General features: G+C 36.5%; 1 protein-coding gene across 1 annotated transcript; it reads right to left on the bottom strand.

The window, feature by feature from the left end:
- Positions 1-1,831: 1,831 nt before the first annotated feature.
- Positions 1,832-9,256, bottom strand: LOC139720986 (decapping and exoribonuclease protein-like). The gene is made up of 6 exons (XM_071632318.1): positions 8,708-9,256; positions 6,410-6,633; positions 5,255-5,474; positions 3,587-3,722; positions 2,866-2,951; positions 1,832-2,398 (listed from the first exon to the last, which is right to left on the bottom strand). The coding sequence occupies exons 1-6, from the start codon at positions 9,193-9,195 to the stop codon at positions 2,287-2,289; spliced, it is 1,266 nt and encodes a 421-aa protein (XP_071488419.1). The 5' UTR covers positions 9,196-9,256; the 3' UTR covers positions 1,832-2,286.
- Between the last annotated feature and the right edge of the window lie 4,365 nt (positions 9,257-13,621).

Here is a 13,621-nt window from a genome sequence, read left to right on the forward strand (position 1 = left end):
GCATGTGAATTATTAAATGTAGAAACGATCTTTCACAAGCCTTCTAGATGTCTACCAAGTTTGTTAAAAAAGAAAAGAAATATGTAAAGTATATATACCAGAGTATCAAAGAACGAACATCAAAGATGGCAAAAGTATTATTGTGTCAGAAATGAAAGCCCACGTAAAATGTTTTTTTTTTCTTTGAATGTAAGAGTTCTCTCCCTCTTATCCTAAGAGACAAGTTCAAAGAAAAAAAAAATCACAAGCTGAGTCTCTTAAGTGGACTGCAGAAAAAACCTTTGACCTGAGGGAGCATTTTTCTCTCACGATGTAATCAGAAGCTTTTTACATTTTGGTTGGAAGATAACCTCTGACTTTGGAAGTAATTGTACTTTTGAGGTTATAACGCTACTGCAGATTTTTAGTTTCACGTGTGGATCGATGTCCACGAAATAACAATTTGTGAATAATTGCCTTCAATTCACAATGTTTCATAATTATATAATATCCGAATTAGGAAAATTAATAATCACTTTCCTAAACGGTGATCAAACGTCATTCTCATCCCATTAACATGGTTGCAGAGTCAAACATCTGCAAAACTATCTCGCACGTCAAAATTCACGCAATATCATACTTGTGTAGCAACATGTATGGAATATCAATAATCTATACATAGTATAAAAAGTCGTATTATTTTGTGACTATGAACTTAGTTCTGCGGTAACGATATCTATCAACATAGACCACCACTGTTTGATATTTTATGTGCATTTTTCTTTTCATCTGGTATATCACATTCATATCTAATCGCATAATACGTATATAGATGGTATACAGTATTGATAGCCATACATCTTGATCACGTAACAATATATACTGAATTTGTAATTCAATCATTTTTTTTTTTTGCGAATATAGAATATGAATGATATAAAGAATAGAATAATATATCATTGATAGCTATCTAACAGTAACACAAAACTAGCAGTAAAAAATAAGAAAAATACTTTGTAACCGCCTGAATTGCAAGGGGTCAGATTCAATAAACATTCATGTTATTTTCTGGTTCCTATCCCTTCTTTAGCCATGTGACTCCACATTTGCAAACATGCACAATGATTATAACTGCATGGGGTAATAAATCCATTCATTCATTCATTCATTCATTCATTCATTCATTTTACACTTTCACGGGCATCTACTCTGCAGTCTGGCAGTTACTGGAACATGAATTCACTCACACAAGAAGTTTCATCCTCTATATAGTCACTCACACAAATTAGTCTCATCCTCATGCAAGTTTCATCCCAAAGGCAAAAGGGCAGCATTAAAGTGCATGGCAGTACAATGTATATGGTGGAATGGTACAGGATTGTTTGGTAGTTCTTATGCTGAAGAATTTGTCCCAAGGTAACTACCGTTATGTCCACATTCATTCATTCATTCATTCATTCATTCATTCATTCATTCATTCATTCATTCATTCATTCATTCATTCATTCATTCATTCATTCAGTTATCCTTAGGCCCTATACTTCCGATGGACATATTTCGGTATATACCTCTTCAGTCTGCAATTAATGGTACAAGAATATTCACTCACAAGTTTCATCAAAAGGCAAAAGGGCGGTATAAAAGTGGCAGTGTGGTGGAATGGTACAGGGTCATGTTTGGTAGTTCTTACGAAAGCTGCAGAATTTGTCCCAATGTAACTAACATTATGCCCACATTCATTCATTCATTCATTCATTCATTCATTCATTCATTCATTCATTCATTCATTCATTTAGTCATTCATTCATTCATTCATACATACATTTATTCATCCTTAGGCCCTATACTTTTGACAGACACATTTCACCGACAGCTACCTCTGCAGTCCGATAATTACTGGTACATGAATTCACTCACACAAATTTCAGCCTCACACAGGTAACTCTTACAAGTTTCATCCTCACACAAGTTTCATCTCAAGGGCAGTATAAAATTGGCAGTATGGTGGAATGGTATGCATGGAGGGGTCATGGACGGTAGTTCCAGGGAGCTCCCTGGTAGTTCTTATATGCTGCAGAATTCGTCCCATGGTAACTAACAATGCCCACGTCCTCATGGTAGCAGCAGTAACTTCCTCCAGGGCCAGGGACTTTGTACTTTGGACAATGTGTACATCACTATGGGGGTTTCTGGGCAAATTGGCACTCCAAGCACAAAAAGGGTTAAGGTAAGAAGTCTCATAACAAAATCACGTAGATCGTCAGCTGTCATGACGTAACAATGGATTCTTCCCGGATGCTGCTCTTTCTAGCTGAAGGCTGAGATGAATTCCTCTGTAAGGAACTGTTCCTTCCCATCCTCGTGGAGGACATAGGTCACTTCGGACGAACCTGGGGCCCTCTCCAGCATGTACACCACCCTGAAACCACGCGAAGAGAATGTACGTGTATTTGGAGCACCAATTATTCATGGATGTATGTGTGGTGAGTTCACAATTTAACACACGTTTTATGCGTGTATTATACTTACACAAACACACACACAGACACATACACATTCACACACAAATTAATAAATATTAATGTATAATATTGTAACGTTTTCTAATGGGGGGTCAAGGGTCAATGATACCTCCATCTCCGGACGGGACTCTCACGAGGGGGGGGGGGGGGGGTATCTAGTACAATTTGACCCTTGATTTATTTTTCATTATTATTATTATTTGAACCGCACAAATTCACTTTCAGCTCAGGCGTGGAACTTGTGATCCGTACTATCTTGGTGACAGTCCAGTTGGTTTTGCTTGATTTTAAGAATTACAGGTTTTGCTTGCCATTTTTGATGCTTCAAAGTGGTGGTTCGTCATTAACTCTGCCCTTGTCTTACCTGGGGTCATCGATTTTCACGATTTCTTTGATGTAAGACAGCAGTTGATCCGCAAAGTTACAGCAGACTGCGCCATCCCAAGCTCCCTGTGTGAGTAAAATAAGATTAGACAAACCAAATGACTATACTCCGAGCAGTAAGTAAAATTGACGAATTCTTTATCGATTTTGTGTCTAATGAATTGACTCCAAAATATCTGTGTTGTTTAACCAACACGGCACTGCGGAAGTAGAAACTTTCGTGTGATCACTTTGTTTTTCGCTGGTCCGCGGTCTCAATGAAATTCACATCCATACATTTTGTTAAGAAGACTCAACTGCACAGTGTTCTTATTTTCTCAGTACTTAGCTGTTCATGAAAATTATTATTGGTTTTCTTTCTAGTCCAAGAATGACTGCACCCAAGTACAATAGGCTATACTGCTTTCAAAATTTTTCACTTAATTTATTTCATTTCCAATCATGCAAAACATTTTCATACACAAAATAACACAAATATCATTACCATGTAGTAACAAAGAAAGATACGTGAAATTAACAATACTTCGCATCACAAAAGCAGATGAAATTGAATCAAAATTGCAGCAGGCAGGGTAAATTCCACACTTTGACCATGGACCCTACCACAAAAGTAAATGACAACAAATGAAAAATGCACTTCGGTGTGAGAGCCCATGCAGGGTAATATACGGCATCTCGTCATCACTCGAAATCAAACTTACGCGAGCTTTGCTGGGCATGTCCGATGTCATGAATGACTTCAGATGACGCACCACACCGTCATCATCTCGGAAGCCACAGACGACCTCAGGGACGCCCACAAGATAGGACTGTGCCCACCATTTTAGCAACTTGTATCTGTACAGAAAGAAGAAAAGGAAAATTGCATAATAAACAAAAGTTAATGTTCTAATAATACGCCGAGAATATAATCTATATTGCATCCCCAAATTGCTTGTGTTGAAATTTGAGGAACTCCAGTCCAGTTCAATTTCAATTTCAATTCAATAGTTTATCTATTTCCATAATAAAAAAACAACAACAAAAAACAGAACATGATTCAAAGCGGTACAAACTGTCGATTTGTCTTTCATTCATCTCATAAGGGCAGTTTTTTTTTCAGATACAATAATAATAAATAAAGTATATGCATGAATGATGTCATAAAAAAACAATGCACTTTGTCATGGCAACAAAAATAGTAAATAATCATAACGAGTTACAAGTTAGTCTGAAATGAAAGAGTACAATCTTTCAAATACAAATGTGAAACTTTGATCAAAATTGGATGAGAATTGCATAGGGAAGTAATGAAATTGTGAAGTTCTCTAATTTCTACAGACCAGTTCTCGTACAGTTGATATTAATATGCAAATGAGTGGGCTGATAATATCATCAACTGCTAAGTTTCCATTGATCGTGTACAAAAAAAAATATCATTACACAATTTGTATACAATGTATTCACATTTACAGTTCAAGTAGTGTTTCCTGAAGAATCAATTAGTAAAACTTCAAAATGTCAAAACTTCCTGTTTTTTATCCGATTTTCATCAATTTTTCATTTCTGTGTTAAGAAAATGTTATTCTTTCTTTTCAGACTAACTTTCAACTGCACTGGAATTCCACTTTAATCATTCCTCATATTTTTTAATGATTTTACTGTGTTCAGAGATTATTAGGTGATCTGAGTATCCTCTCGGATGACCTTCTGTATCTGTACTGATTCTTTGTTTTTCTTCTTCTTCTTCTTCTTTATTTCTCCTCAAAAGTTGTGTAGAGGTTAGCTCAGAAAGTGCATTGCCTATCAATGTCAAACTTATACCATATTATTATGTATCGTGTCCCAAACACTGCCAAAGACGACAGATCTAGTTGTGTATAGAATTTGTTACCCAAATCTTGATGTGTTTTTCCCCCTCATAGCTTGCCATTGTCCTTTTTCCATTTCCGGTCATGCACGCTGCGTGTGTGGTTGGTTGTTTTGCTTATTTGTTTCAGCTCTTTGTTGTTTTAGGTTTGTTTTTGTTTTTTAAAGAAGATTTTGTTTTATCTTGAGAGTGCTGTACATGTATTTTGAAATCCTGACACATATTACGGTAGATCATGATATACATATGTATTCAGTCCCACACATGCGAATATAAAACTGCCTGTTCCATGACATTCTTGCGAAAACTGCTCCCGTGAATAATCCTGTAAAATAATGAATAAATATATCTAAATATTCTACCCCATTTACCTGAACCCAATCCTAGTCCTCACATCACACTGTAAACCTAGAACCTATCACAACCCAAACCCTATCTCGAAGTCCTTGGAGAAAATGGAGCAATTGTCGCATGAAGGATCAAAATAATCGTGTCATCAAAACTACGCCATCTCCTATACCTGTAGAAGTTCCTCTCATTGTTGTCGGTGTACCATTTTCTGGATGTCTTGAGCTCCACGTAGTTTGCTGGTGGTTCGGTGCCAGGTCGGTTGATTCTACAATCCACCTCTCCATTGTAAATCAAAGAGTGAGAGCCAAGCTTGGTCTGAACCACACAACAGAAAGCCTCGTTGCAGTTCACAGGCTTTGAGGTATCAACGGAGGTCGTCCGCCCATCATCTGTGAGGGTAATTGAAAACATGCGTGCCCTGAATATCAACATCTAGCCATAATGCGTTAAGTATTGCTGATGTGGGCTTGAATAGATTTTCTCCAGTCAAGCAACCCTACGAGACTTGATACAGTGCACTCCCGTTGTGACGAAGTCCTCGGGATCGGCAGTTTTCTTTCGTTATATCGAAATTTCGTTATAAGTGGACAGTTATGATGAAAACATGCAAGTCATTCGTACATTGTATGATGTTTAATGAGTACTCATCTTACGCTGAAAAAGCAATGTTATATGTGATGCTGTATCTTCATTTGATATTACATTTAAGAGAGAGCTTGAAAATGCATGCATTATAAAAGTGATGTTTAAGGATTCGGTTATACAGTTCTCTATTCCAAAGGTTCGTCATTCGGAAGGTTCGTTATTCAGAAGGTTTATTCCGAAGGTTCGTTATTCAGATTGCTGGTTATTCCGAAGGTTCGCTATTCCCGAGACTCGCTAGTGTGAGAGTTTGAAATTTAGAAAATGATTTAAGGTTCTTATTCTGAAAGGTTCGTTAATCCGAAAAAGAAATAAGCTTTGTTATTCCGAAGGTTCGTTAATCCGACATTGCAAAAAGTTTCGGTTTTTTCTTCGAGGGTGCGTTCTTCCGAAATTTCGTAATTCCGACAATAAAATAAGTTCATTAATTCGAAGGTTCGTTAATCCTAAAAAAAAAATCAAATAAGGTTTCTTACTCTGAAAGTTCGTTTGTCCGATAATGAAAATAAAGTTCGTTATTATGAAGGTTCGTTAATCCGAAAGGGAAATAAAGTTTGTATTCTCGCCTTTTTCACTTTCTGTTAGAATATATAGTTTGACCTTTTTTCTTTAGATAGATGTTTGCCGTCAATTTGGTACATTTCTTTCTTGTTACTAATCTTTAAAAAAAAAACTGAATTACCACTTGTCACATATTGCTCAAATTTGTATCCCCAGAACGTCATTTCCTTTTCTTTCTCCGACATCGCTTCTCGCCGTCTCCTCTTTTCTTCTGTCTCAATTTCGCTGATGTAGTACGTGCCTCTGAAAAGAGTCACGGCCATGGCCCAACCCTCCCGATTCTCGTAAGGGGTGCAGAGGAACTTGGTCATGTGACCCCTCGATGTGACAAAGTCAGCATTCAACCTAGCATAAAAGGGGGAAAAGTTAATGGTGTGGTATGAGAGAATGAAGTCTGTTTGAAGCTTTGTAATAGATGTGTGTGGATTGGAAAAACAAATTAAAGTTATGCAGAGAGTATCGGTTCTTTTTGTCACTTTAGAAGAAAACTGAGTCTTGCACTCTCATATTTTGGAGCATACAGCATCCATTGTATATTGTGTACCAAATATATTTTGTGATTTTGAGTGAATACTAGTACAATTATTTGCTTTATATAAATGTGTGTGTTTTTTTAAATACATAACCATGGATTTTTTTCAATGTTCTTGTGCATTAATCTCAGCTACATTGTGTCTCCCTTTTATCATATTCTCTCTAAAAAAATCGAGTGAAAATTTTCACTCTAAAAAGAGTGAATACAAAAAAGAGTGAATTTCGAGTAAAATTAGAGTGAATTTTGAGTGAAAATGCTCATTTTCACTCATTTTGGAGTGACGTCAGGGTTCACTCGAAGATTTTGGAGTGATCCCTGACGTCACTCCAAAATGAGTGAAAATGAGCATTTTCACTCAAAATTCACTCCAATTTCACTCGAAATTCACTCTTTTTTGTATTCACTCCTTTTAGAGTGAAAATTTTCACTCGATTTTTTTTTAGAGAGAATTCTTTTCACAATGATAGGGTTAATGTGTCAAAATAATTGTCATCTCTACAATTATTAAATACTATCATTAGAGATATCAATGAATTATGGAAGGACTCTGCGAGTATTCGATATGTGATAAATATGAACAAAGAATGTGTACATACCAAAAGAATACAGGAAATACGAGTTTTCTTCACTGTTCTTTTAATTTGAAGGAATCAATGGGAGTTAGAAAATGAAGATTCAAAGAAACATCTTCCCACAGATCCCTTTGTATCATGAGGGTGATGGTTGTAGGGTGTGTTTGTTAAACAAAAGACATTTTGGTAGGAAAATGTATTCTCTAAATCTCATATTTATGTGTTCATCAATATACAAACTGCCATTCGGAATGGAATGGAAATATAACATAATTATGGAAATTAAATGTAGGAAAGCAAATGAATACATCTTGACATAATTATGATGTAAATGATAGACAGCTTCTAGCACTGTCAATAACATATCCAGGAATGAAAACATGTGCATTTTATTGAAGGTACTGAATACATGTGATTTTTCGGAGAAGACGCTTTTGGGCGGAACTGCATGTCATTGTTCATGCTGTGAAGTTATATGAAAAAGAAAAGAAAATCGGAGAGCAAGTTTTGGACAGAATATGTATATTACCTATGTGTCAAACCCAAATTTTTAGACTGTATGTGTCCTAAATATCACGAGCCATATACAGTTTTCCAAAGTACATTTCATTTGCTCATCCTGATGTCATATTATTGTGTTGTGCTCATCGGTTTCATAAATGTACATTCTCAAACTTTGAAATTAAAAAAAAAGCATCAGATGAGACTTTAAAAAAATTGCCCTAATTGGCTCATTTTTACGTATTTTGAAAATTTAGTAAGCTTTTCTCAAACACATTTCGCTGTTTAAGGATGAGGTCAATAGGCCTGATAACATGCCACACCAGATTTTGTTTTAATGTACACTGTTTGTTTGTTTTTTTCAGGACCCAGAAAATGTCAAATCTGAAGTTCGTACCCTGATTAATTGTAAAGGGGGCCTACCGTGTGCTTAAAAATGACAGTACGCCCCCATGCGCTTTTGCCGTGAAACAGAATGAACTCGCTATCGTTGGGGTGACATTTTGCTCGCTCCTGACCGTTTTAAGAGCTACCCGTCCCTCTAACCGTCTTGTTCGTTGTAAAATTTAGTGAGAATAATTGTACTTCAGGGGAGTGAATAGTTTGTATACCGTTTGTCTAAGAGTTTATGAAATATCTAGAACCTAGAGGCAGAAATCTAAGAGACATGAAATTTATATCGTAAAACGGCGAGGCCTTTGCCCTTGATATTATTGACATTTCCTACTTTGATTCTCTGATTTTCGGCGCGCTGCGCGGTCTGACTGGAGCCATGCAGGGGCTCGGGTTCACCAAAGTGTTACTACGTTACCTTGCCATTTGTCCTTCTTTATTCGTCTTTCCTTCTGCACCTGATGTTTCTCGACATTCTGTTGGCCTGGATATTATCACGTCTCTCTTCTCCAGCATCCAAGTTGTCAGACTGTTCAGTCGGTCTTTTACATCGTCATCTCTGTCGGTGAAATCCTTGTAACCCTTTCTAAGGTTAAAGTTAGTCTTCCTAGGGTCCTTTGGATGAGTGTAGACTTTAAGGAATCTTGCATCGCAGTGGACACGGCGGTCTGCATCCAGCGAGAAATGGCCAATTTCAGCTGGATCCCGAAAGGAAGGGTAGCGATTTTGAAACCTCTGGATAGGCCTGATAGGGAAAGATTTAAGTATGGTGGCAGGGAGAGCACTTCGAACTTGAACTGGTCCAATTTTCTGCACCTTTGTAGACTTCGAATCTTGTTCCCTCTCCTCTTGGTGCTTCCGTTTCTGCCTTCCTAGAGCAGGTTTACCTATTCCAAAGGTCGCCATCCTCACAAATTATCAATCAACTTTACTACAGCATAACATACAATTTTCAAGTTATGAAAGCAGTATCGTTTATCACGGTATACGCACTGTATTAGAATGGGGAATACCCATACCGGAAAATCTCTGTTATATTCGCGTGCATGCACGCAACTCATACAACACAGCGAGCGGCTATAGAGCATGCACGCTTAGAACATTCATGGCTCTAACTGCATACATGCATATGAGTTATGAGTTATATAGGCAACTATATAGGCACTGTCCAGAGTGCTTACTGGCCATACCCCCTGACAATGACAATGACAATGACAATGACAATAACAATAACAATGACAATGGCAACTTCTTTCCCCCATGTCATCCTTGCCAGGGTATTGGGGAACACGTGAGGAATACAACATTGATTAAATTAAATAACTAACAATTTATGTTATTTACAAAAGATGAATGAATACTTATGAATAAATTCACTTTGGTTGGGTATATTACATTTGGAAACAGAAAGAAGATTGTGCAAATAAGTGTTTTACTGGTTTATACATAGACATTGATAGAATCTAATAGAAAAATTGCTTTGGCTGAAACAAACCAAAAACAATGAAAGTTACCATCTGATTCACAATCCGTATGGAGTATATCAAAAGCGGAGTCTTATTTCAATGCAGAGTTCATGAGTTTTACTGACGGTTTTCTAGAGTCAAATAAATAATTCGCTTTTAATTTGTTTGGAAAGTTTCTGAAATGTCTTATTCATATAATCTTTATTCATTCTTGAGTCATCAAAAACACTGCATTGAAATAGATAATGGAATTTTTCGCCTAACCGTTATACTTACAGAGGGAAGATAAACGATTTTCCTTTCTAAATACATTTATTTTGCATATTTTCCCGTCTCGACAGGTGATTTGTGGTTCCCACATCTTGAGTTACACAATGGAGATTATAGCGAAAAAGAAGTCTTAATACAGTGTAGATATTTTTTTTTCTATAGGTTCAGCTCTTGTTTGAAAATACGGTAATTCAAACAAAGAACATTAACAGTTACTTTTCATTCCAATTTAGATTTGATACATTTATCTTTGATCATTACATCCTTTACCAATTTATTCTTGATTAATTTCATAATTATACAGAAATGACAAAAATCTCACATTATTCAGCTAGAATATAAAGCATGTCTTAAAAACCACCCAAAATAAAAAAGAACTAATGTTAACTCTGATAAATCTTGGCATGGGAACATGCTTTTACTTGTATTAGCTAAACATGAATAAAAAAAAATCCGAATATCATATATAGCATACATGAAGATTATGAAGGTGTGACATCATAAACTCACTCATATGAATATTCATTAAAAAAAAGGTGAAAGTGTCACATTTCTTATCTGATTTTTGTCATGTTTGTATCATGTTGTAAGGAATATTCATCTCTTTGTTTAAAGTTTATCTATTTTGGGGTTTCTTCTCGGTGTTCCCTTAACGATACTCGACGGAACAATCAGATGTTTCACTGGGGTCGGGCGAGGTCGGTGACGTATTTTAGGCATCCACTGACTGTTCTCACAGTGTCGTTGAGGGTAGCATCCAGTTTTCTGACATGGTGACATCACTGTTGAAGAGGGTGACATAAGTATGAATCTCTGTGTCCATCGTCCATAAAAAAAGCCATCGGTAAGGACTGGTGTCTCACTCGGTGCTGAAAAGTTTCTTCCCGTTCTGCTCGACGTTTTGCCGGGATTTTTGGCACAATAAAGAATTGTCACTCGACTATGTTGCAATGTGCACTTCAATACACAGCTCCATTATAATTATGTTTCTTGATATTTCTACTGTTTTGGAGATCCTGTATATACCCAACATTTTTATTGTAGGTATCGAGAGAAAATACTCGTCATATTATAGGCCTATAGTACCAAGCAAATCTTGTCATACTTGAAGTACTTGTAATTCACGCCTTACTCTGTACACTCTTCCATTTTTATGGGCATTCTATCTGGGCTACAGTGAGTTATTCCGCTGAGAGTAATCGCAATCTGGTGTTAGATAATACTAATACTAATATTAATGCTAATATTAATACTAATATTGATACTAATACTAATACTTTACTAATATTAATACTAATACTAATACTATCTATTACTATTACTACTACTACTACTACTACTACTACTACTACTACTACTACTACTCTTTCTTACTAATATTACTACTACTACTACTACTACTACTACTAATAATAATAATAATAAAATAATAATGACAAATAATACTCATATTGCGCTTAATACTGACGTTTCTAAGCACATAGCTGAAAAAGAAGAAGACTACTATGTCTTTTCCTCCGTATGCCACCATTCCCCTTCATATCATCATCGTCAGTGCATGGTTGATGAACTAAACAGAGAGGCCACTCACAGGCAGAAAAAAAAATCATACACTTGTGTAATCACGCCCGTTGAAAAGATCTTGCGTGCTCACCATGGTCATGATAGGTCAGCCCCTTCCCACCCTCATAACTATAATAATAGGCGACGGAAACAATGATCCCCCCCCCCCCCCCCCCCCCCGGGCTTCGCCAGAGATTATGACATTATTTTGCGGAATACGAACCTGATTTCTTTTTTCGGGGTAAAGAACATTTTGGAAAAACAAACCTTCGGTATGATTACTGTAACCGAAGGGATACACCCTCCCCATGTTCAAGAGTGAAGACGTACACGAGAAAATGCAGTGAATTAGCCACTCACATGCATATTAGCCCTGAAAATTGCATTTAAAATAATTGTTCTTAAAATTCCCCCAAAGTGTGCATCAGATCAATGTATCTAATCTAAAAGTACATAAGAAAGATGGAGACGTGGAAAATGAGCTTGCGAGACAAGTATAGTTTTACAATATGTCAGACATTCACAGTGTTCTTGAATATTAGTTCTTCTTTTATTTTTTTCGATAGAAAATTCCCCACAATTCTCAGTGTTTATGCACCAGATCATTAAATTTCAGCTGTACAAAAAAAACCCAACTATCTCGTGTAGGATGCTCCCATCTCACACTCTCTTTCCCTTTGATCCCTCTCCATACCATAGTCTTTTCTATTATAGTGAAGACGCAAACGCCGAAAAACAAAATAGCGATGACAGATATATACAACGAATAGCCATTCACATTCATTTTCTTACTTTTTGATTGAAAAATGTTTCCCTATTATTCCCCCGAAGCGTGCATCAGGTCATTGACTTTCAGTTGAGAAGCTTCGTTGTGTAGAAGGGGATACCTTCCTCTGATTATGTCACTTATATGGGTTATATAAATGTTTTTGATTTCTCTTTAAACAAAATATATATATTGAATTAAGCGGCCTATAATGCATATTAAATGTGACTACAGGGCTTAATCTACTTCCGATCAACATACATAATAATTTTGTACATTAATTCGCAGTTGTATATCCTTTTTAAACAGTAATAGCGCCATCTTGTGTTTTGTCTTATTTTGTGCAGTAAACACGGGTCGTCTCGCCAGTGAACATCATGTCTTGATAAGGTTATGGACCTTCATAATAAGCTGGAAAGGTCAAACTAGGGCTCAGAATGTGTTTCTTAATCCTTCTTGATAAAAGCACACAAACTGATTAGGGGCCTATACCTCTATTGCCGAACTTATGGCTTAAAATTAATCAAGAATATAATGTTTAAGATTGTCTTTGTTTTCATATTAGTCAAAGTGCGCTCCCATGTTGTGTCCTAGTGAAATTTCGACAGTTCCATTTTGTAGGGCATGACTTGTTTTATATTCGTGCCAAAGTTCAAACCAATAGTTGCTAAAAACTATAGAAAATATAGAGAGGGCACACTGTGCCTCTTTGTGTCAGAGACGTTAAAAAATGGCTTGGGCTTCTAAGGGTTATTTCAAAAACAAAAACAGAAATAAAAACAACCCAAATGTTTACTGCATATTATACAAAATGAAAGTGTTGATGCTGTTTTTTTTTTGGGGGGGGGGGGGGGTGGGGGGGGGGCGGGAGTAGAAAAGAAACCCTTTCGGTTTAATGTATCTCTAAGTCACACCTTCCTGGTGAAACTATAACAACCGGAAATGGTATCGTTTGCGAAGGACCATAGACACAACTTTCCTATAGACCATGACGATTGGCAACCTTTCATACGCAAGATATCGTATGCCCCCAACACACGGTCTTATTTTTCACTCTTAAAGGACAAGTTCACCTTCATAGACATGTTGGTTGAGTGAATGCAGCTATATTAGTACATCAGTGAGAGTTTGAGGAAAATCGGACAATCCGTTCAAAAGTTATGAATTTTTGAAGTTTCTGCTCAGTCACGGCTGGATAAGAAGACTACTATATCTTGTGATGTCACATGTGTACAACGATATAAAGAAAGAATAAAGAAAATTCAAC

This window comes from Diadema antillarum, unplaced genomic scaffold (assembly GCF_040938485.1).
Source record: "Diadema antillarum isolate AM-2024a unplaced genomic scaffold, OU_Dant_1.0 scf00000136, whole genome shotgun sequence".
In the NCBI taxonomy this organism is placed as follows: domain Eukaryota; kingdom Metazoa; phylum Echinodermata; class Echinoidea; order Diadematoida; family Diadematidae; genus Diadema; species Diadema antillarum.